The sequence below is a fragment of the Salvelinus fontinalis genome, unplaced genomic scaffold, assembly GCF_029448725.1.
Source record: "Salvelinus fontinalis isolate EN_2023a unplaced genomic scaffold, ASM2944872v1 scaffold_0091, whole genome shotgun sequence".
Classification (NCBI taxonomy): domain Eukaryota; kingdom Metazoa; phylum Chordata; class Actinopteri; order Salmoniformes; family Salmonidae; genus Salvelinus; species Salvelinus fontinalis.
The window spans coordinates 55,375-77,537 of NW_026600300.1; the positions used below are offsets into that span (position 1 = coordinate 55,375).

The 22,163-nt window shown below is 51.7% G+C and overlaps 1 protein-coding gene across 1 annotated transcript in view; it reads right to left on the minus strand.

The window, feature by feature from the left end:
* The window catches only part of ddx1 (DEAD (Asp-Glu-Ala-Asp) box helicase 1), an 82,952-nt gene that overhangs the window by 54,725 nt on the left and 6,064 nt on the right, over window positions 1–22,163 (minus strand). The window contains exons 5-15 of the mRNA XM_055911765.1: window positions 21,133–21,229; window positions 14,344–14,391; window positions 13,885–13,968; window positions 12,916–12,999; window positions 11,955–12,031; window positions 10,371–10,443; window positions 7,531–7,607; window positions 4,470–4,584; window positions 2,427–2,565; window positions 1,954–2,014; window positions 137–235 (exon numbers count right to left, since the gene is read on the minus strand). Of these exons, the coding sequence (XP_055767740.1) occupies window positions 137–235; window positions 1,954–2,014; window positions 2,427–2,565; window positions 4,470–4,584; window positions 7,531–7,607; window positions 10,371–10,443; window positions 11,955–12,031; window positions 12,916–12,999; window positions 13,885–13,968; window positions 14,344–14,391; window positions 21,133–21,229 (954 nt within the window). The remainder of the gene's footprint in view (window positions 1–136; window positions 236–1,953; window positions 2,015–2,426; window positions 2,566–4,469; window positions 4,585–7,530; window positions 7,608–10,370; window positions 10,444–11,954; window positions 12,032–12,915; window positions 13,000–13,884; window positions 13,969–14,343; window positions 14,392–21,132; window positions 21,230–22,163) is intronic.

The following is a 22,163-nucleotide window of genomic DNA, read 5'->3' on the forward strand; positions in this document are numbered from 1 at the left end:
CAGGTACATACACCTGACAGTCAGACAGGTACATACACCTGACAGTCAGACAGGTACATACACCTGACAGTCAGACAGGTACATACACCTGACAGTCAGACAGGTACATACACCTGACAGTCAGACAGGTACATACACACTCATCCAGGACCAGGAAGCGGACTTGAGACAAGGTGAGTTTCCCCGTAGAGATGAGGTCATCGAGACGACCTGGTGTTCCAACCACGATGTCCACCTGGGCGGGAGAGGAGAGGAGAGGAGAGGAGAGAAAGAGCCAGGTTTACAAATGCTATATACACAACTACATCAAGTGGAACTGACAGTGTTTTAACTACTTTGCAGATATGAAACAATCATAACAGAAATGTGTGTTTGTAGATCTGTCATTCTCATTGAAAGCAAGTCTAAGAAGCTGTAGATCTGTTCTATGTGCTCAATTTCTATGCTTCCCGTTATGAAGTTCAGTTTTTGCTTCTTTTCTATTGTGGGCTCTGAAAAATACACTTCCCAGTGTTTTAGATGGTACAATGATTCTCTACCTGCTTTAGTCTAACGGACATTTTCGCAACCAGGAAATGACGCAGCATTTTCTGCATAGTGCCCGCCTCCTTCATAAATTGTTATCCCCCAAGGTCGATGTCAGCGCCCCGCGGAAATCTAATTAACATAATCTGGAAAAATCCCCGTAAAAATGTGTCAGTTTAAACTAGGAGTTTTTTTTTGCATTTGATTTGTCTCAATCCACTGTATCCAATGTCGCGCTTTCGCATCTGCTGGGAGCGGCGCCTGCTGGGAGCGGCGCCTGCTGGGAGCGGCGCCTGCTGGGAGCGGCGCCTGCTGGGAGCGGCGCCTGCTGGGAGCGGCGCCTGCTGGGAGCGGCGCCTGCTGGGAGCGGCGCCTGCTGGGAGCGGCGCCTGCTGGGAGCGGCGCCTGCTGGGAGCGGCGCCTGCTGGGAGCGGCGCCTGCTGGGAGCGGCGCCTGCTGGGAGCGGCGCCTGCTGGGAGCGGCGCCTGCTGGGAGCGGCGCCTGCTGGGAGCGGCGCCTGCTGGGAGCGGCGCCTGCTGGGAGCGGCGCCTGCTGGGAGCGGCGCCTGCTGGGAGCGGCGCCTGCTGGGAGCGGCGCCTGCTGGGAGCGGCGCCTGCTGGGAGCGGCGCCTGCTGGGAGCGGCGCCTGCTGGGAGCGGCGTCTGCTAGGAGCGGCGTCTGCTAGGAGCGGCGTCTGCTGGGAGCGGCGTCTGCTCGAAGCGGTGTCTGCTCGAAGCGGTGTCTGCTCGAAGCGGTGTCTGCTAGGAGCGGTGTCTGCTAGGAGCGGTGTCTGCTAGGAGCGGTGTCTGCTAGGAGCGGTGTCTGCTAGGAGCGGTGTCTGCTAGGAGCGGTGTCTGCTAGGAGCGGTGTCTGCTAGGAGCGGTGTCTGCTAGGAGCGGTGTCTGCTAGGAGCGGTGTCTGCTAGGAGCGGTGTCTGCTAGGAGCGGTGTCTGCTAGGAGCGGTGTCTGCTAGAGCGGTGTCTGCTAGGAGCGGTGTCTGCTAGGAGCGGTGTCTGCTAGGAGCGGTGTCTGCTAGGAGCGGTGTCTGCTAGGAGCGGTGTCTGCTAGGAGCGGTGTCTGCTAGGAGCGGTGTCTGCTAGGAGCGGTGTCTGCTAGGAGCGGTGTCTGCTAGGAGCGGTGTCTGCTAGAGCGGTGTCTGCTAGGAGCGGTGTCTGCTAGGAGCGGTGTCTGCTAGGAGCGGTGTCTGCTAGGAGCGGTGTCTGCTAGGAGCGGTGTCTGCTAGGAGCGGTGTCTGCTAGGAGCGGTGTCTGCTAGAGCGGTGTCTGCTTAATCTTTTATTTTTATTGGCCAGTCTGAGATGGGGCTTTTTCTTTACAACTCTGCCTTTGACCTTCTTAGAACAATTCCATAAAACAATAGCTTGTTCCAACCTACCCCTTGTTCCAACCTACCCCTTGTTCCAACCTACCCCTTGTTCCAGTACAGCCAGCTGGTCCCTGGCAGGAACACCTCCAATGATGAGAAGATCTCTGTAGTAACACACACATACCGCGTTATAAACACACACATACCGCAGAACGAGAGACCGACAGAGACAGAGACAGAGAGAGAGACAGACAGAGAAAGAGACAGAGAGAGAGACAGAGAGAGAGAGAGACAGAGACACAGAGAGAGAGACAGACAGAGAAAGAGACAGAGAGAGAGAGAGACAGAGACACAGAGAGAGAGACACACAGAGAGAAAGAGCGAGAGCGAGAGAGAGAGAGAGAGACAGAGACACAGAGAGAGAGACAGAGACACAGAGAGAGAGAGACAGAGACACAGAGAGAGAGACAGAGACACAGAGAGAGAGACAGAGACACAGAGAGAGAGACAGAGACACAGAGAGAGAGAGAGACACACAGAGAGCGAGAGCGAGAGAGAGAGAGGTATGTACCGTACCTGAGCTTGGGATTGTCCACATATCTCTTACACTGGTTCACGTTGTTGAGGGTCTGTTCAGCAAGCTCTTTAGACGGTTCAATGATCAGAGCTTTGGGACCACAGGACGCAGACTTCACCTCCGACACCTTAACACTGCCTACATCAGAGAGACACATCCAGGGAATCACAGCAGAAAGGGAGAGAGTCATAGACGGGGTCTAGAGGGGACGGGGTCTAGAGGGGACGGGGTCTAGAGGGGACGGGGTCTAGAGGGGACGGGGTCTAGAGGGGACGGGGTCTAGAGGGGACGGGGTCTAGAGGGGACGGGGTCTAACGGGGACGGGGTCTAACGGGGAAGGGGTCTAAAGGGGAAGGGGTCTAAAGGGGACGGGGTCTAGAGGGGACGGGGTCTAGAGGGGACGGGGTCTAGAGGGGACGGGGTCTAAAGGGGACGGGGTCTAGAGGGGACGGGGTCTAGAGGGGACGGGGTCTAGAGGGGACGGGGTCTAGAGGGGACGGGGTCTAGAGGGGACGGGGTCTAGAGGGGACGGGGTCTAGAGGGGACGGGGTCTAGAGGGGACGGGGTCTAACGGGGACGGGGTCTAGAGGGGACGGGGTCTAGAGGGGACGGGGTCTAGAGGGGACGGGGTCTAACGGGGACGGGGTCTAACGGGGACGGGGTCTAACGGGGACGGGGTCTAACGGGGACGGGGTCTAGAGGGGACGGGGTCTAGAGGGGACGGGGTCTAGAGGGGACGGGGTCTAGAGGGGACGGGGTCTAAAGGGGACGGGGTCTAGAGGGGACGGGGTCTAGAGGGGACGGGGTCTAGAGGGGACGGGGTCTAGAGGGGACGGGGTCTAGAGGGGACGGGGTCTAGAGGGGACGGGGTCTAACGGGGACGGGGTCTAACGGGGACGGGGTCTAACGGGGACGGGGTCTAACGGGGACGGGGTCTAACGGGGACGGGGTCTAGAGGGGACGGGGTCTAGAGGGGACGGGGTCTAGAGGGGACGGGGTCTAACGGGGACGGGGTCTAACGGGGACGGGGTCTAACGGGGACGGGGTCTAGAGGGGACGGGGTCTAACGGGGACGGGGTCTAACGGGGACGGGGTCTAGAGGGGACGGGGTCTAACGGGGACGGGGTCTAGAGGGGACGGGGTCTAGAGGGGACGGGGTCTAGAGGGGACGGGGTCTAGAGGGGACGGGGTCTAGAGGGGACGGGGTCTAGAGGGGACGGGGTCTAGAGGGGACGGGGTCTAACGGGGACGGGGTCTAACGGGGACGGGGTCTAACGGGGACGGTGTCTAACGGGGAAGGGGTCTAACGGGGACGGGGTCTAAAGGGGACGGGGTCTAAAGGGGACGGGGTCTAGAGGGGACGGGGTCTAGAGGGGACGGGGTCTAACGGGGACGGGGTCTAGAGGGGACGGGGTCTAGAGGGGACGGGGTCTAGAGGGGACGGGGTCTAACGGGGACGGGGTCTAACGGGGACGGGGTCTAGAGGGGACGGGGTCTAGAGGGGACGGGGTCTAAAGGGGACGGGGTCTAACGGGGACGGGGTCTAGAGGGGACGGGGTCTAGAGGGGACGGGGTCTAAAGGGGACGGGGTCTAAAGGGGACGGGGTCTAAAGGGGACGGGGTCTAAAGGGGACGGGGTCTAAAGGGGACGGTGTTGTTGAGCTAATAGTTGCTAAACAGTATTCATTGGTTAGTTTCTCTACCCGTCTGGCTGGATTTGACCCCACCCCCTACCCGTCTGGCTGGATTTGACCCCGCCCCCTACCCGTCTGGATGGATTTGACCCCGCCCCCTACCTGTCTGGCTGGATGACCACACCCCCTACCTGTCTGGCTGGATTTGACCACACCCCCTACCTGTCTGGCTGGATTTGACCACACCCCCTACCTGTCTGGCTGGATTTGACCACACCCCCTACCTGTCTGGCTGGATTTGACCACACCCCCTACCTGTCTGGCTGGATTTGACCACACCCCCTACCTGTCTGGCTGGATTTGACCACACCCCCTACCTGTCTGGCTGGATTTGACCACACCCCCTACCTGTCTGGCTGGATTTGACCACATGTCCCTCAGCAGCTTGGTCCACTGCTACGAAGCCCGTCTTGGGGGGATTCTTAAACTCCTCCCCCCCGAAGTTAAACTTCAGCTCTGCATTCTATCAGACGGAGAGAAGAGTGAATGTCTGTTAGAGCGCCACGCCCGTTAGAGCGCCACGCCCGTTAGAGCGCCACGCCCGTTAGAGCGCCACGCCCGTTAGAGCGCCAAGTCTGAACGCCCGTTAGAGCGCCACGCCCGTTAGAGCGCCACGCCCGTTAGAGCGCCACGTCTGAACGCCCGTTAGAGCACCACGCCTGTTAGAGCTCCACGTCTGAACGCCCGTTAGAGCCCCACGCCCGTTAGAGCGCCACGCCCGTTAGAGCGCCACGCCCGTTAGAGCGCCACGCCCGTTAGAGCGCCCGTTAGAGCTCCACGTCTGAACGCCCGTTAGAGCACCACGCCTGTTAGAGCTCCACGTCTGAACGCCCGTTAGAGCCCCACGCCCGTTAGAGCGCCACGCCCGTTAGAGCGCCACGCCCGTTAGAGCGCCACGCCCGTTAGAGCGCCACGTCTGAACGTCCGTTAGAGCGCCACGCCCGTTAGAGCGCCACGTCTGAACGTCCGTTAGAGCGCCACGCCCGTTAGAGCTCCACGTCTGAACGTCCGTTAGAGCGCCACGCCCGTTAGAGCGCCACGCCCGTTAGAGCGCCACGTCTGAACGTCCGTTAGAGCGCCACGCCCGTTAGAGCGCCACGTCTGAACGCCCGTTAGAGCGCCACGCCCGTTAGAGCGCCACGCCCGTTAGAGCGCCACGCCCGTTAGAGCGCCACGCCCGTTAGAGCGCCACGTCTGAATGCCCGTTAGAGCTCCACGTCTGAACGCCCGTTAGAGCTCCACGTCTGAACGCCCGTTAGAGCTCCACGTCTGAACGCCCGTTAGAGCGCCACGCCCGTTAGAGCGCCACGCCCGTTAGAGCGCCACGCCCGTTAGAGCGCCACGCCCGTTAGAGCGCCACGCCCGTTAGAGCGCCACGCCCGTTAGAGCGCCACGCCCGTTAGAGCGCCACGTCTGAACGTCCGTTAGAGCGCCACGTCTGAACGTCCGTTAGAGCGCCACGCCCGTTAGAGCCCCACGTCTGAACGCCCGTTAGAGCACCACGCCCGTTAGAGCTCCACGTCTGAACGCCCGTTAGAGCCCCACGTCTGAACGCCCGTTAGAGCCCCACGTCTGAACGCCCGTTAGAGCACCACGCCTGTTAGAGCTCCACGTCTGAACGCCCGTTAGAGCCCCACGCCCGTTAGAGCCCCACGCCCGTTAGAGCCCCACGCCCGTTAGAGCCCCACGCCCGTTAGAGCGCCACGCCCGTTAGAGCGCCACGCCCGTTAGAGCGCCACGCCCGTTAGAGCGCCACGCCCGTTAGAGCGCCACGCCCGAACGCCCGTTAGAGCGCCACGCCCGTTAGAGCGCCACGCCCGTTAGAGCGCCACGCCCGTTAGAGCGCCACGCCCGTTAGAGCGCCACGCCCGTTAGAGCGCCACGCCCGTTAGAGCGCCACGCCCGTTAGAGCCCCACGCCCGTTAGAGCGCCACGCCCGTTAGAGCCCCACGCCCGTTAGAGCCCCACGCCCGTTAGAGCCCCACGCCCGTTAGAGCGCCACGCCTGTTAGAGCTCCACGTCTGAACGCCCGTTAGAGCCCCACGCCTGTTAGAGCGCCACGCCTGAACGGTGAATGATGGAACTTATGAATACATGTAGATAATTGTATGGCTTATCCTTTACAAAACAATATAAAAAGCATTAATGACGTATTAATGTTGTAAAGGTATAATATACAGCGTCTTCAGAAAAATACCGACTTATTGCGGTACAGCCTGAATTCAAATCAGATTAAATATGTTCTCTCCTTCACACAATACCCCACTATGACAAAGTGAAACCATTTTAGACATTTTTGTAACTGTATTTAAAAAGAGATACAGAAATCTCATTTACATAAGTATTCACACTCCTGAGTCAATACATGTTAAAATCACTTTTTGGCAGCGATTACAGCTGTGAGTCTTTCTGGGTAAGTCTCTAAGAGCGATTACAGCTGTGAGTCTTTCTGGGTAAGTCTAAGAGCTGTGAGTCTTTCTGGGTAAGTCTAAGAGCTGTGAGTCTTTCTGGGTAAGTCTCTAAGAGCTGTGAGTCTTTCTGGGTAAGTCTCTAAGAGCTGTGAGTCTTTCTGGGTAAGTCTCTAAGAGCTGTGAGTCTTTCTGGGTAAGTCTAAGAGCTGTGAGTCTTTCTGGGTAAGTCTCTAAGAGCTGTGAGTCTTTCTGGGTAAGTCTCTAAGAGCTGTGAGTCTTTCTGGGTAAGTCTCTAAGAGCGATTACAGCTGTGACTCTTTCTGGGTAAGTCTCTAAGAGTGATTACAGCTGTGAGTCTTTCTGGGTAAGTCTCTAAGAGCGATTACAGCTGTGAGTCTTTCTGGGTAAATCTCTAAGAGCGATTACAGCTGTGAGTCTTTCTGGGTAAATCTCTAAGAGTGATTACAGCTGTGAGTCTTTCTGGGTAAGTCTCTAAGAGTGATTACAGCTGTGAGTGTTTCTAGGTAAGTCTCTAAGAGCTTTGCACACCTGGATTATAAAATATTTGCACATCGTTTTCCAAATTCTTCAAGCTCTGTCAAATTGGTTGTTGATCATTAGACAGCCATTTTCAAGTCTTGTCAGATTTTCAAGCAGATTTATAGTACCAGTCAACAGTTTGGACACACCTACTCATTCAAGGGTTTTTCTTTATTTGTACTATTTTCTACATTGTAGAATAATAGTGAAGACATCAAAACTATGGAACAACACATATTGAATCATGTAGTAAAGTGTTAAACAAAATCAAAATATATTTTATATTTGAGATTCTTCAAAGTAGCCACCCTTTGGCTTGATGACTGCCAAGAGTGTACAAAGCTCTCTCAAATTCTACAATGTAGAAAATAGTACAAATAAAGAAAAACCCTAGAAATGATGAGGTGTTGTAAAACATTTGACCGGCAGCGAGTGATGAGTGAAATTGTGTTACATACCTTGAGAACACAGGAAGCAAAGAAGGGCTGGTTCTTCAGAAGAGCTGGGATCTCAAACGCCAAGCCCAGGTCAGTACCTGAGAGAGAGAGAGACACAGAGAGAGAGAGAGAGAGAGAGAGAGAGACACAGAGAGAGAGACACAGAGAGAGAGAGAAAGAGAGAAAGAGAGACAGAGAGACAGAGAGAAAGAGAGACAGAGAGACAGAGAGACAGAGAGACAGAGAGACAGAGAGACAGAGAGACAGAGAGACAGAGAGAGACAGAGAGACAGAGAGACAGAGAGACAGAGAGACAGAGAGACAGAGAGACAGAGAGACAGAGAGACAGAGAGACAGAGAGACAGAGAGACAGAGAGACAGACAGAGAAAGAGAGAGAGAAAGAGAGAGAGAAAGAGAGAGAGAAAGAGAGAGAGAAAGAGAGAGAGAGCCCAGGTCAGTACCTGAGAGAGTCCTTACCGGCTGAGAGAGTCAAGACAGACACTCAATATGTGGTCTTGAAACTGGACTCGAGACCGGGCTTGAGTATGACGACTCAACACTGGCTCTCAACCTAGTCATATCCCCAAATCCACGGTCTCACTACAATACATTTTACTAGAAAGTTTGTAAAAATAGACAAGATCTTCCTACCATGGAAGGAAAATACTTGTCTATTTGTGGAGAAATCACCCTGATTAACTCTTTAGTCATATCCCAGTTTACCCTGATTAACTCTTTAGTCATATCCCAGTTTACCCTGATTAACTCTTTAGTCATATCCCAGTTTACCCTGATTAACTCTTTAGTCATATCCCAGTTTACCCTGATTAACTCTTTAGTCATATCCCAGTTTACCCTGATTAACTCTTTAGTCATATCCCAGTTTACCCTGATTAACTCTTTAGTCATATCCCAGTTTACCTCTTTAGTCATATCCCAGTTTACCCTGATTAACTCTTTAGTCATATCCCAGTTTACCCTGATTAACTCTTTAGTCATATCCCAGTTTACCCTGATTAACTCTTTAGTCATATCCCAGTTTACCCTGATTAACTCTTTAGTCATATCCCAGTTTACCCTGATTAACTCTTTAGTCATATCCCAGTTTACCCTGATTAACTCTTTAGTCATATCCCAGTTTACCTCTTTAGTCATATCCCAGTTAACGCTGATTAACTCTTTAGTCATATCCCAGTTTACCCTGATTAACTCTTTAGTCATATCCCAGTTAACGCTGATTAACTCTTTAGTCATATCCCAGTTTACCCTGATTAACTCTTTAGTCATATCCCAGTTAACCCTGATTAACTCTTTAGTCATATCCCAGTTTACCCTGATTAACTCTTTAGTCATATCCCAGTTTACCCTGATTAACTCTTTAGTCATATCCCAGTTTACCCTGATTAACTCTTTAGTCATATCCCAGTTTACCCTGATTAACTCTTTAGTCATATCCCAGTTTACCCTGATTAACTCTTTAGTCATATCCCAGTTTACCCTGATTAACTCTTTAGTCATATCCCAGTTTACCCTGATTAACTCTTTAGTCATATCCCAGTTTACCCTGATTAACTCTTTAGTCATATCCCAGTTTACCCTGATTAACTCTTTAGTCATATCCCAGTTTACCCTGATTAACTCTTTAGTCATATCCCACCTAACGACCTGTTATAAAAAAACTGATGAGCAAAACATAATTCCATTTCATTTGGAACAGCAAGCCAGACAAAATTAAAAACAGGCCTGTTTATATAATGAATATGAATTCAGAGGGCAGAAATGATGACCTATTAAAGCATTATAACTCTCCTTAAAGCGACACTTAATAATCAGATAGAGAACCAGCTCAGACTGAAGGCTCAGTGTTCAAGAATGGCCTTTTCCCCTTAAGTTGAACATAAAAATCTGCAAAAATATCTCCATTTTGAAAACAAGCCATCGACATCTACACACAACAGCCCAAAATCACAAAGTGACAACAGGTACATTTTTTCCTAATTTACATTTTTTTAAATATTGAGCTCAGGGGCATCTTGTTTCCATTGATCATCCTTGAGATGTTTCTACAACTTGATTGGAGTCCACCTGTGGTAAATTCAATTGATTGGACATGATTTGGAAAGGCACACGCCTGTCTATATAAAGGTCCCACAGTGGACAGTGCATGTCAGAGCAAAAACCAAGCCATGAGGTCGAAGGAATTGTCTGTAGAGCTCAGAGAGAGGATTGTGTGGCGCCCTCCAGGAGGGTTTCTCTCCAGGAACAGGGTTGGAGTTAAAACCTACAGGAGGGTTTCTCTCCAGGAACAGGGTTGGAGTTAAAACCTACAGGAGGGTATCTCTCCAGGAACAGGGTTGGAGTTAAAACCTACAGGAGGGTTTCTCTCCAGGAACAGGGTTGGAGTTAAAACCTACAGGAGGGTCTCTCTCTCCAGGAACAGGGTTGGAGTTAAAACCTACAGGAGGGTTTCTCTCCAGGAACAGGGTTGGAGTGTAAACCTACAGGAGGGTAGCTCTCCAGGAACAGGGTTGGAGTTAAAACCTACAGGAGGGTCTCTCTCCAGGAACAGGGTTGGAGTTAAAACCTACAGTGGGGTCTCTCTCCAGGAACAGGGTTGGAGTTAAAACCTACAGGAGGGTATCTCTCCAGGAACAGGGTTGGAGTTAAAACCTACAGGAGGGTTTCTCTCCAGGAACAGGGTTGGAGTTAAAACCTACAGGAGGGTATCTATCCAGGAACAGGCTTGGAGTTAAAACCTACAGGAGGGTTGGAGTTAAAACCTACAGGAGGGTCTCTCTCCAGGAACCGGGCTGGTGAACCCTGACCTACACAGTACACACAATACGGGAAGGTATCGTACCGTTTTTGGAGAAGGAGAGGTGTCCATTGTCTAGATCCAGATAACATCCCATGGTGTCGTGCATGGTGAACTCCTACAGGACAGAGAGACAGAGAGAGATGGTGAACTCCTACAGGACAGAGAGACAGAGAGAGATGGTGAACTCCTACAGGACAGAGAGACAGAGAGAGATGGTGAACTCCTACAGGACAGAGAGACAGATGGTGAACTCCTACAGGACAGAGAGACAGAGAGAGATGGTGAACTCCTACAGGACAGAGAGAGAGATGGTGAACTCCTACAGGACAGAGAGACAGAGAGAGATGGTGAACTCCTACAGGACAGAGAGACAGAGAGAGATGGTGAACTCCTACAGGACAGAGAGACAGAGAGAGAGATGGTGAACTCCTACAGGACAGAGAGAGAGATGGTGAACTCCTACAGGACAGAGAGAGAGATGGTGAACTCCTACAGGACAGAGAGAGAGATGGTGAACTCCTACAGGACAGAGAGAGAGATGGTGAACTCCTACAGGACAGAGAGACAGAGAGAGATATGGTGAACTCCTACAGGACAGAGAGACAGAGAGAGATATGGTGAACTCCTACAGGACAGAGAGACAGAGAGAGATGGTGAACTCCTACAGGACAGAGAGAGATGGTGAACTCCTACAGGACAGAGAGACAGAGAGAGATATGGTGAACTCCTACAGGACAGAGACAGAGAGAGATGGTGAACTCCTACAGGACAGAGAGACAGAGAGAGATATGGTGAACTCCTACAGGACAGAGAGACAGAGAGAGATATGGTGAACTCCTACAGGACAGAGAGACAGAGAGAGAGATGGTGAACTCCTACAGGACAGAGAGACAGAGAGAGATGGTGAACTCCTACAGGACAGAGAGACAGAGAGAGATATGGTGAACTCCTACAGGACAGAGAGACAGAGAGAGATGGTGAACTCCTACAGGACAGAGAGAGAGAGAGAGATGGTGAACTCCTACAGGACAGAGAGAGAGATGGTGAACTCCTACAGGACAGAGAGAGAGATGGTGAACTCCTACAGGACAGAGAGAGAGATGGTGAACTCCTACAGGACAGAGAGAGAGATGGTGAACTCCTACAGGACAGAGAGACAGAGAGAGATATGGTGAACTCCTACAGGACAGAGAGACAGACAGCTGGTGACTGACTACATGACAGAGACAGAGAGACAGACAGCTGGTGACTGACTACATGACAGAGACAGAGAGACAGACAGCTGGTGAACTCCTACAGGACAGAAAGACAGACAGAGAGACAGACAGCTGGTGAACTCCCACAGGACAGAGAGACAGACAGACAGCTGGTGAACTCCTACAGGACAGAGAGACAGACAGACAGCTGGTGACTAACTACAGGACAGAGAGACAGACAGAGAGACAGCTGGTGACTGACTACGGTCTGTCCAATGGAACCATATTCCCTAAATCAGGTGAGTTTCAGATTCTCCCTGACAGTCGTTTAAGTTCACACTGAAAACATTTGACTGTCCGGGAAATGATCAGGCGTATCTTTAACGGGATTGAATAGAACTATCGGTAAATACAACAATATATAACGTACCTCTCCATAACTGTCAAACTGTTTGTTGTGAGATTTCTTCCCCGTTCCTCCGAAGCCAAAGCCGTACTTATCGGTACCTGGTAACACAACAGCAGTGATGGTTAAAACATTAGTGCCATTAGCCGGACTCTGCGTCCGACGGGGCCATTAGCCGGACTCGGCGTCCGACGGGGCCATTAGCCGGACTCGGCGTCCGACGGGGCCATTAGCCGGACTCGGCGTCCGACGGGGCCATTAGCCGGACTCGGCGTCCGACGGGGCCATTAGCCGGACTCGGCGTCCGACAGGGCCATTTTTTATTTTTCTTTTACCGTTATTTTACCAAGGAGAGTAGACTGAGAACACGTTCTCATTTGCAGCAACGACCTGGGGAATAGTTACAGGGGAGAGGAGGGGGATGAATGAGCCAATTGTAAACTGGGGATTATTAGGTGACCGTGATGGTTGAGGGAAAGATTGGGAATTTAGCCAGGACACCGGGGTTAACACCCCTACTCTTACGATAAGTGCCATGGGATCTTTAATGACCTCAGAGAGTCAGGACACCCGTTTTAACGTCCCATCTGAAAGACAGCACCCTACACAGGGCAATGTCCCCAATCACTGCCCTGGGGCATTGGGATATTTTTTAGACCAGAGGAAAGAGTGCCTCCTACTGGCCCTCCAACACCACTTCCAGCAGCATCTGGTCTCCCATCCAGGGCCTGACCAGGACCAACCCTGCTTAGCTTCATTAACTGGACTTAAAGAGACTCGGCGTCCGACAGTGGAAACTAACCGGACTCGGCGTCCGACAGTGGAAACTAACCGGACTCGGCGTCCGACAGTGGAAACTAACCGGACTCGGCGTCCGACAGTGGAAACTAACCGGACTCGGCGTCCGACAGTGGAAACTAACCGGACTCGGCGTCCGACAGGGAAATTAACCGGACTCGGTGTGTAGACTCAGCGAGGTACTTGCCTAAGTCCAAAGCTGCCTGGCTGGTAGACCAGCCGATCCTACACAGGCCCTGGTCGTGACATGATACCTCATAGTAGTACTTCCCTAGAGGTGGAGAGAGAGAGAGAGAGAGCGAGAGAGAGGAGGTGGAGCGAGAGAAGAGAGAGAGCGAGAGAGAGGAGGTGGAGCGAGAGAAGAGAGAGAGAGAGAGAGAGGAGGTGGAGAGAGAGAAGAGAGAGAGCGAGAGAGAGGAGGTGGAGCGAGAGAAGAGAGAGAGAGAGAGAGAGGAGGTGGAGCGAGAGAAGAGAGAGAGCGAGAGAGAGGAGGTGGAGCGAGAGAAGAGAGAGAGAGAGAGAGAGGAGGTGGAGAGAGAGAAGAGAGAGAGCGAGAGAGAGGAGGTGGAGCGAGAGAAGAGAGAGAGCGAGAGAGAGGAGGTGGAGCGAGAGAAGAGAGAGAGCGAGAGAGAGGAGGTGGAGCGAGAGAGAGGAGGTGGAGCGAGAGAAGAGAGAGAGCAGGTGGAGCGAGAGAAGAGAGAGAGCGAGAGAGAGGAGGTGGAGCGAGAGAGAGGAGGTGGAGCGAGAGAAGAGAGAGAGCGAGAGAGAGGAGGTGGAGCGAGAGAAGAGAGAGAGCGAGAGAGAGGAGGTGGAGCGAGAGAAGAGAGAGAGAGAGAGAGAGGAGGTGGAGCGAGAGAAGAGAGAGAGAGAGAGAGAGAGAGAGAGAGAGAGAGAGAGGAGGTGGAGCGAGAGAAGAGAGAGAGCGAGAGAGAGGAGGTGGAGAGAGAGAGAGGAGGTGGAGCGAGAGAAGAGAGAGAGATGAGAGACGGAGCGGCATGTGTACATTTGGTAGTGTGTGTATGTGTGTATGTTTGTGTGTATGCTTGTGTGCGCGTGTGTGTATGTGTGTGTGTGTGTATGTATGTATGTGTATGTGTATGTGTATGTGTATGTGTGTGTGTGTGTATGTATGCGTGCGTGTGCGTGTGCGTCCTACCCTTGGTGATTGCTTTGGTAGAGCGACAGCCGTGCCATTCTTTAAACTCTCTGCTTTGACAACACAGTCCGTCTGGTCCAATGGCTGGAGGGAAGAAGGAAAAAAAACAGGAAATTAAAAAATCCCAACGAGTCACGTTTACAACAGTTCTGTACCATCCTACATCACAGGAAGACACACAACGAGTCACGTTTACAACAGTTCTGGACCATCCTACATCACAGGAAGACACACAACGAGTCACGTTTACAACAGTTCTGGACCATCCTACATCACAGGAAGACACACAACGAGTCACGTTTACAACAGTTCTGGACCATCCTACATCACAGGAAGACACACAACGAGTCACGTTTACAACAGTTCTGGACCATCCTACATCACAGGAAGACACACAACGAGTCACGTTTACAACAGTTCTGGACCATCCTACATCACAGGAAGTCCTCTCCGACTCACCGAAAGCTGTGCTTCTGTCGTATGGGTTCATCTGCCATTTGTTGAAGACTGCAACAGACAGAAACACAGGCAGGTCAAAACGTATGGTAACTAATACAATCTGACATCACAAAAAAACGGTTGTTTTGGATCCTGGTTGCTGATTGGTTGATAGCAGGGAGTTATATCACCACAATCCGCGGGTAACGCCGGTTTATAATTCAAATGGATTAATTAAATCCACTGTCCCACAGCCCAGCCAGTCAATATATAAACGTCATCTCCCCTGGGGAAACGTGTGTAGTGAGTATTTCCCCATGCAACAAACCTAGCAGCGGGTGGGGGGGGGGGGGTTAAGTCTTTGACGTGGGCGATCTGTGCAATACGTTGCAGTTTGTTAACGACCTTCACCGTGCCCACGCATATGAACGAATGTGACGATACTAACAGCTTCTATGATCCAGAACAATTCATTTATAAAAATCAGGCTCATTATAAATGGATGTAAATACAAAGAATTGACAACAGAAACAAAAAGGGTCATAATGAAAGGCATGTAGTTAGCGGTCATTTCAGCTGCGTGATGTGATCGTCTGTTAGCTGTAGTTGGCTAGCTATCTAGCAGATGAACACAGTCCAGCTATCACCTGTTAGCTGTAGTTGGCTAGCTATCTAGCAGATGAACAGTCCAGCTATCGCGTGTTAGCTGTAGTTGGCTAGCTATCTAGCAGATAAACAGTCCAGCTATCGCGTGTTAGCTGTAGTTGGCTAGCTATCTAGCAGATAAACAGTCCAGCTATCGCCTGTTAGCTGTAGTTGGCTAGCTATCTAGCAGATGAACACAGTCCAGTTATCACCTGTTAGCTGTAGTTGGCTAGCTATCTAACAGATGAAAACAGTCCAGCTATCGCGTGCTAGCTGTAGTTGGCTAGCTATCTAGCAGATGAACAGTCCAGCTATCGCCTGTTAGCTGTAGTTGGCTAGCTATCTAACAGATGAAAACAGTCCAGCTATCGCCTGTTAGCTGTAGTTGGCTAGCTATCTAGCAGATGAACAGTCCAGCTATTGCCTGTTAGCTGTAGTTGGCTAGCTATCTAACAGATGAACAGTCCAGCTATCGCGTGTTAGCTGTAGTTGGCTAGCTATCTAGCAGATGAACAGTCCAGCTATCGCCTGTTAGCTGTAGTTGGCTAGCTATCTAACAGATGAAAACAGTCCAGCTATCTAGCAGATGAACAGTCCAGCTATCGCGTGCTAGCTGTAGTTGGCTAGCTATCTAGCAGATGAACAGTCCAGCTATCGCCTGTTAGCTGTAGTTGGCTAGCTATCTAGCAGATGAACAGTCCAGCTATTGCCTGTTAGCTGTAGTTGGCTAGCTATCTAACAGATGAACAGTCCAGCTATCGCGTGTTAGCTGTAGTTGGCTAGCTATCTAGCAGATGAACAGTCCAGCTATCGCCTGTTAGCTGTAGTTGGCTAGCTATCTAACAGATGAACAGTCCAGCTATCGCCTGTTAGCTGTAGTTGGCTAGCTATCTAGCAGATAAAAACAGTCCAGCTATCGCCTGTTAGCTGTAGTTGGCTAGCTATCTAACAGATGAAAACAGTCCAGCTACCCTCCAGAATGATCTTACTGACTTGTTGCTCATTTTATACAGGATTATTATTTATTTTATCATTATTTATTGAAGTTCTTGCCTCTTGTAATCATTGAACCTCTGGTAGCTGGTTAAATTCCTAATGATTTGTTTTAGCATAGCAACGTGAAATGAATAGGATGAACGACTGGGTCAAAACATCATAGAATTAACCACCAGCCTGTTTGGTTAGCAACTCCAGAACTAACAACCGGCTTTCACACTCCCCTTCCTCTCCCTTTCCTCCCCTTCTCCTCTCCCTTCCCTCCCCTTCCTCTCCCCCTCTCCCTTTCCTCCCCCTTCTCCTCCCCTTCCTCTCCCTTTCTTCCCCTCTCCCTTTTCCTCCTCCTTCCTCTCCCTTTCATCCCCTCTCCCTTTTCCTCCTCCTTCCTCTCCTTTTCCTTTTCCTCCCCCTTCTCCTCTCTCCTTCTCCTCTCTCCCTTTCCTCCCCCTTCTCCCCCTTCTCCCCCTTTCCTCCCCCTTCTCTCCCTTTCCTCCCCTTCTTCTCTCCCTTTCCTCCCCCTTCTCCTCCCCTTCCTCTCCCTTTCTTCCCCTCTCCCTTTTCCTCCTCCTTCCTCTCCCTTTCATCCCCTTCTCTCCTTTTCCTCCCCCTTCTCCTCTCTCCTTTCCCTCCCCCTTCCCCTCTCCCTTTTCCTCCTCCTTCCTCTCCCTTTCATCCCCTTCTCACCTTTTCCTCCCCCTTCTCCTCTCTCCTTTTCCTCCCCCTTCTCCTCTCTCCTTTCCCTCCCCCTTCTCCTCTCTCCTTTTCCTCCCCCTTCTCCTCTCTCCTTTCCCTCCCCCTTCTCCTCTCTCCTTCTCCTCTCTCCCTTTCCTCCCCCTTCTCCCCCTTTCCTCCCCCTTTCCTCCCCCTTCTCCCCCTTTCCTCCCCCTTCTCCCCCTTTCCTCCTCCTTCCTCTCCCTTTCATCCCCTTCTCTCCTTTCCCTCCCCCTTCTCCTCTCTCCTTTCCCTCCCCCTTCTCCTCTCTCCTTTCCCTCCCCCTTCTCCTCTCACCTTTCCCTCCCCCTTCTCCTCTCTCCTTTCCCTCCCCCTTCTCCTCTCTCCTTTCCCTCCCCCTTCTCCTCTCTCCTTTCCCTCCCCCTTCTCCTCTCTCCTTTTCCTCCCCCTTCTCTCCTTTCCCTCCCCCTTCTCCTCTCTCCCTTTCCTCCCCCTTCTCCTCTCTCCCTTTCCTCCCCCTTCTCCCCCTTTCCTCCCCCTTTCCTCCCCCTTCTCTCCCTTTCCTCCCTTCTCCTCTCCCTCTATATCGTCTGATGTTAGGATGAAGTAACACATTTACTCATTAAAAACAAGGTAAATGGAAACATGGTGTTAATATTTGATAAGGCCCTCAAACGGGAACGATGGTGTGATAACTCCTTTCTAAAACGTCTGTTTCCTGATCCTCGGCTTCACCTCGGGCCTAACAGCCCCTTAGGCGTTATCATATGATTAGCCCCGGTTCTCATTCCTGAAGTACAGAAAGTACTGAAAGGCAAAGTGGACTGAAAACAGCTGGAAACGAGTCATTACGGATGCTGGTATAGTTTCGGGGCCGGTTACTCCATATATTTTCGGGGCCGGTTACTTCATATATTTTCGGGGCCGGTTACTCCATATATTTCCGGGGCCGGTTACTCCATATATTTTCGGGGCCGGTTACTCCATATATTTCCGGGGCCGGTTACTCCATATATTTCCGGGGCCGGTTACTCCATATATTTCCGGGGCCGGTTACTCCATATATTTCCGGGGCCGGTTACTCCATATATTTCCGGGGCCGGTTACTCCATATATTTCCGGTGCCGGTATAATCATATATTTCCGGTGCCGGTATAATCATATATTTCCGGGGCCGGTATAATCATATATTTCCGGGGCCGGTATAATCATATATTTCCGGGGCCGGTATAATCATATATTTTCGGGGCCGGTATAATCATATAAGGACATGCGATGTGTCGGACACTGAGATTTCAACATTGACTGATGTCATATCTCAGGAGGATGTCTTCTCTCCAATGAGCTATTCATCATATTTTTGCGACATTCCAACTTTGAGAAATGTGTAATTTAACGTGAGGGTGACATTTTTCTTCCTCTTTAGTCCAGGGTGAATTGCATGGTCTCGTTGACAGAGATGTTTTTGGATGTTCCGTCATTCATTGAATTCCTAACGATCCCACCCAGCAGACGGTCGACCAATCGCGTTCACGTTGTCATGCTGCGTCACGCGGTTGCAAAAAAAAAAAAAAATCGTCACACAAACCCATCTCAAAAGTCAGTGTACATTTTGTTACGTTACAGCCTTATTTTGAAATGGATTAAATCGTTTTTTCCTCATCAATACACACAAAACCTAATAATGACAAAGTAAAAACAGGTTATTAGACATTTTAGCAAATTTATAAAAAATAAAAAACAGAAATATAACATTTGCATAAGTATTCAGACCCTTTACTCAGTACTTTGTTGAAGCACCTTTGGCAGCGATTACAGTCTTGAGTCTTCTTGGGTATGACGCTACAAGCTTGGCACACCTGTATTTGGGGAGTTTCTCCCATTCTTCTCTGCAGATCCTCTCAAGCTCTGTCAGGTTGGATGGGGAGCGTTGCTGCACAGCTATTTTCAGGTCTCTCCAGAGATGTTCGATCGGGTTCAAGTCCGGGCTCTTGCTGGGTCACTCAAGGACATTCAGAGACTTGTCCTGAAGCCACTCTTAGCTGTGTCTTGGCTGTGTGCTTAGGGTTGTTGTCCTGTTGGAAGGTGAACCTTCACCTCAGTCTGAGGTCCTGAGTGCTCTGGAGCAGGTTTTCATCAAGGATCTCTCTGTACTTTGCTCCATTCATCTTACCCCCAATCCTGACTAGTCTCCCAGTCCATGCTGCTGAAAAACATCCCCACAGCATGATGCTGCCACCACCATGCTTCACCGTAGGGATGGTACCAGGTTTCCTCCAGATGTGACGCTTGGTATTCAGGCCAGGTGGACTCCAATCAAGTTGTAGAAACATCTCAAGGATGATCAATGGAAACAGGATGCACCTGAGCTCAAATTCAAGTCTCATAACAAAGGGTCTGAATACTTATGTAAATAAGGTTTCTGTTTTATATTTTTTATCAATTTGCAAAATATAATCTACAAACCTGTTTTCGCTTTGTCATTATGGGTAAAAACACAGTGATCCTGTCTCACCTATCATGACCCATGACCCATGACCTTTGTCAGTATGGGTAAAAACACAGTGATCCTGTCTCACCTATCATGACCCATGACCCATGACCTTTGTCAGTATGGGTAAAAACACAGTGATCCTGTCTCACCTATCATGACCCATGACCTTTGTCAGTATGGGTAAAAACACAGTGATCCTGTCTCGCCTATCATGACCCATGACCCATGACCTTTGTCAGTATGGGTAAAAACACAGTGATCCTGTCTCACCTATCATGACCCATGACCCATGACCTTTGTCATTATGGGTAAAAACACAGTGATCCTGTCTCCCCTATCATGACCCATGACCTTTGTCAGTATGGGTAAAAACACAGTGATCCTGTCTCACCTATCATGACCCATGACCTTTGTCATTATGGGTAAAAACACAGTGATCCTGTCTCCCCTATCATGACCCAGTCGATAGATGAGGAACATTTAGATGTATTCAATTTTAGAATGAGGCTGTAATGTAACAAAATGTGGAAAAAGTCAAGCAGTCTGAATACTTTCCCCAAGGCTCTGTACGTCCCAGATGGAAGTCAAGCAGTCTGAATACTTTCCCCAAGGCTCTGTACGTCCCAGATGGAAGTCAAGCAGTCTGAATACTTTCCCCAAGGCTCTGTACGTCCCAGATGGAAGTCAAGCAGTCTGAATACTTTCCCCAAGGCTCTGTACGTCCCAGATGGAAGTCAAGCAGTCTGAATACTTTCCCCAAGGCTCTGTACGTCCCAGATGGAAGTCAAGCAGCCTGAATACTTTCCCCAAGGCTCTGTACGTCCCCGATGGAAGTCAAGCAGCCTGAATACTTTCCCCAAGGCTCTGTACGTCCCCGATGTAAGTCAAGCAGCCTGAATACTTTCCCCAAGGCTCTGTACGTCCCAGATGGAAGTCAAGCAGCCTGAATACTTTCCCCAAGGCTCTGTACGTCCCAGATGGAAGTCAAGCAGCCTGAATACTTTCCCCAAGGCTCTGTACGTCCCAGATGGAAGTCAAGCAGTCTGAATACTTTCCCCAAGGCTCTGTACGTCCCAGATGGAAGTCAAGCAGTCTGAATACTTTCCCCAAGGCTCTGTACGTCCCAGATGGAAGTCAAGCAGTCTGAATACTTTCCCCAAGGCTCTGTACGTCCCAGATGGAAGTCAAGCAGTCTGAATACTTTCCCCAAGGCTCTGTACGTCCCAGATGGAAGTCAAGCAGTCTGAATACTTTCCCCAAGGCTCTGTACGTCCCAGATGGAAGTCAAGCAGTCTGAATACTTTCCCCAAGGCTCTGTACGTCCCAGATGGAAGTCAAGCAGCCTGAATACTTTCCCCAAGGCTCTGTACGTCCCAGATGGAAGTCAAGCAGCCTGAATACTTTCCCCAAGGCTCTGTATGTCCCAGATGGACCCCCATAACCACCACTGACCAGCAAAAAACAAGATCAATGACTCAATACACACCTGTATTGACTAGGCCTATACCACCTTAATGTACCCAGTTTATCAAGACATTTACCACTCAAATAACAATCTGACCATTATGTTACGTAGTTAGTTTTTCCCAAAGTCACATGTATAGTCTGAATGTATAATTGTATTAATGCATACACAGCTGTCTGTGGGAAATGTTGCCATCGATATCCTAATTTAATGACATTGAATATTGATCTTGACCCCCCAAAAAATCGGTACCGGCCCTAAAAAAATCTATTTTGGTCGTTCTCTAGACAGCACCGGCCGAGACGCCACAGCGGATGGCGCCGGGCCGAGACGCCACAGCGGATGGCGCCGGGCCGAGACGCCACAGCGGATGGCGCCGGGCCGAGACGCCACAGCGGATAGCGCCGGCCGAGAAGCCGCGCCGGATGGCGCCGGCCGAGAAGCCGCGCCGGATGGCGCCGGCCGAGACGCCGCGGCGGATGGCACCGGCCCACTTCAAGCACTGGTGACAGGGCAAAGAGATGTCTGTCTGTCATACCTGCTCCACCAGTCTTCACAGTGGTCCTCCCCTTCTTCCCCTCCTGCTGGTCCTTCAGAGTCTCATACACTATCTGGATAACTGGGATACTGAAGGCCTAGGGAGGGAGGAGAGGGGGAGAGGGGAGGGGAAGAGAGGAGAGGATAGGAGGAGGAAAGGGGGAGGAGGGGCGAGAGGAAGGGGAGAGGGGCGAGAGGAAGGGGAGAGGGGCGAGAGGAAGGGGAGAGGGGCGAGAGGAAGGGGCGAGGGGAAGGGGCGAGGGGAAGGGGCGAGGGGAAGGGGCGAGGAAGGGGCGAGAGGAAGGGCGAGAGGAAGGGGCGAGAGGAAGGGGCGAGAGGAAGGGGCGAGAGGAAGGGGCGAGAGGAAGGGGCGAGAGGAAGGGGCGAGAGGAAGGGGCGAGAGGAAGGGGCGAGAGGAAGGGGCGAGAGGAAGGGGCGAGAGGAAGGGGCGAGAGGAAGGGGCGAGAGGAAGGGGCGAGAGGAAGGGGCGAGAGGAAGGGGCGAGAGGAAGGGGCGAGAGGAAGGGGCGAGAGGAAGGGGCGAGAGGAAGGGCGAGAGGAAGGGGCGAGAGGAAGGGGCGAGAGGAAGGGGCGAGAGGAAGGGGCGAGAGGAAGGGGCGAGAGGAAGGGGCGAGAGGAAGGGGCGAGAGGAAGGGGCGAGAGGAAGGGGCGAGAGGAAGGGGCGAGAGGAAGGGGCGAGAGGAAGGGGCGAGAGGAAGGGGCGAGAGGAAGGGGCGAGAGGAAGGGGCGAGAGGAAGGGGCGAGAGGAAGGGGCGAGAGGAAGGGGCGAGAGGAAGGGGCGAGAGGAAGGGGCGAGAGGAAGGGGCGAGAGGAAGGGGCGAGAGGAAGGGGCGAGAGGAAGGGGCGAGAGGAAGGGGCGAGAGGAAGGGGCGAGAGGAAGGGGCGAGAGGAAGGGGCGAGAGGAAGGGGCGAGAGGAAGGGGCGAGAGGAAGGGGCGAGAGGAAGGGGCGAGAGGAAGGGGCGAGAGGAAGGGGCGAGAGGAAGGGGCGAGAGGAAGGGGCGAGAGGAAGGG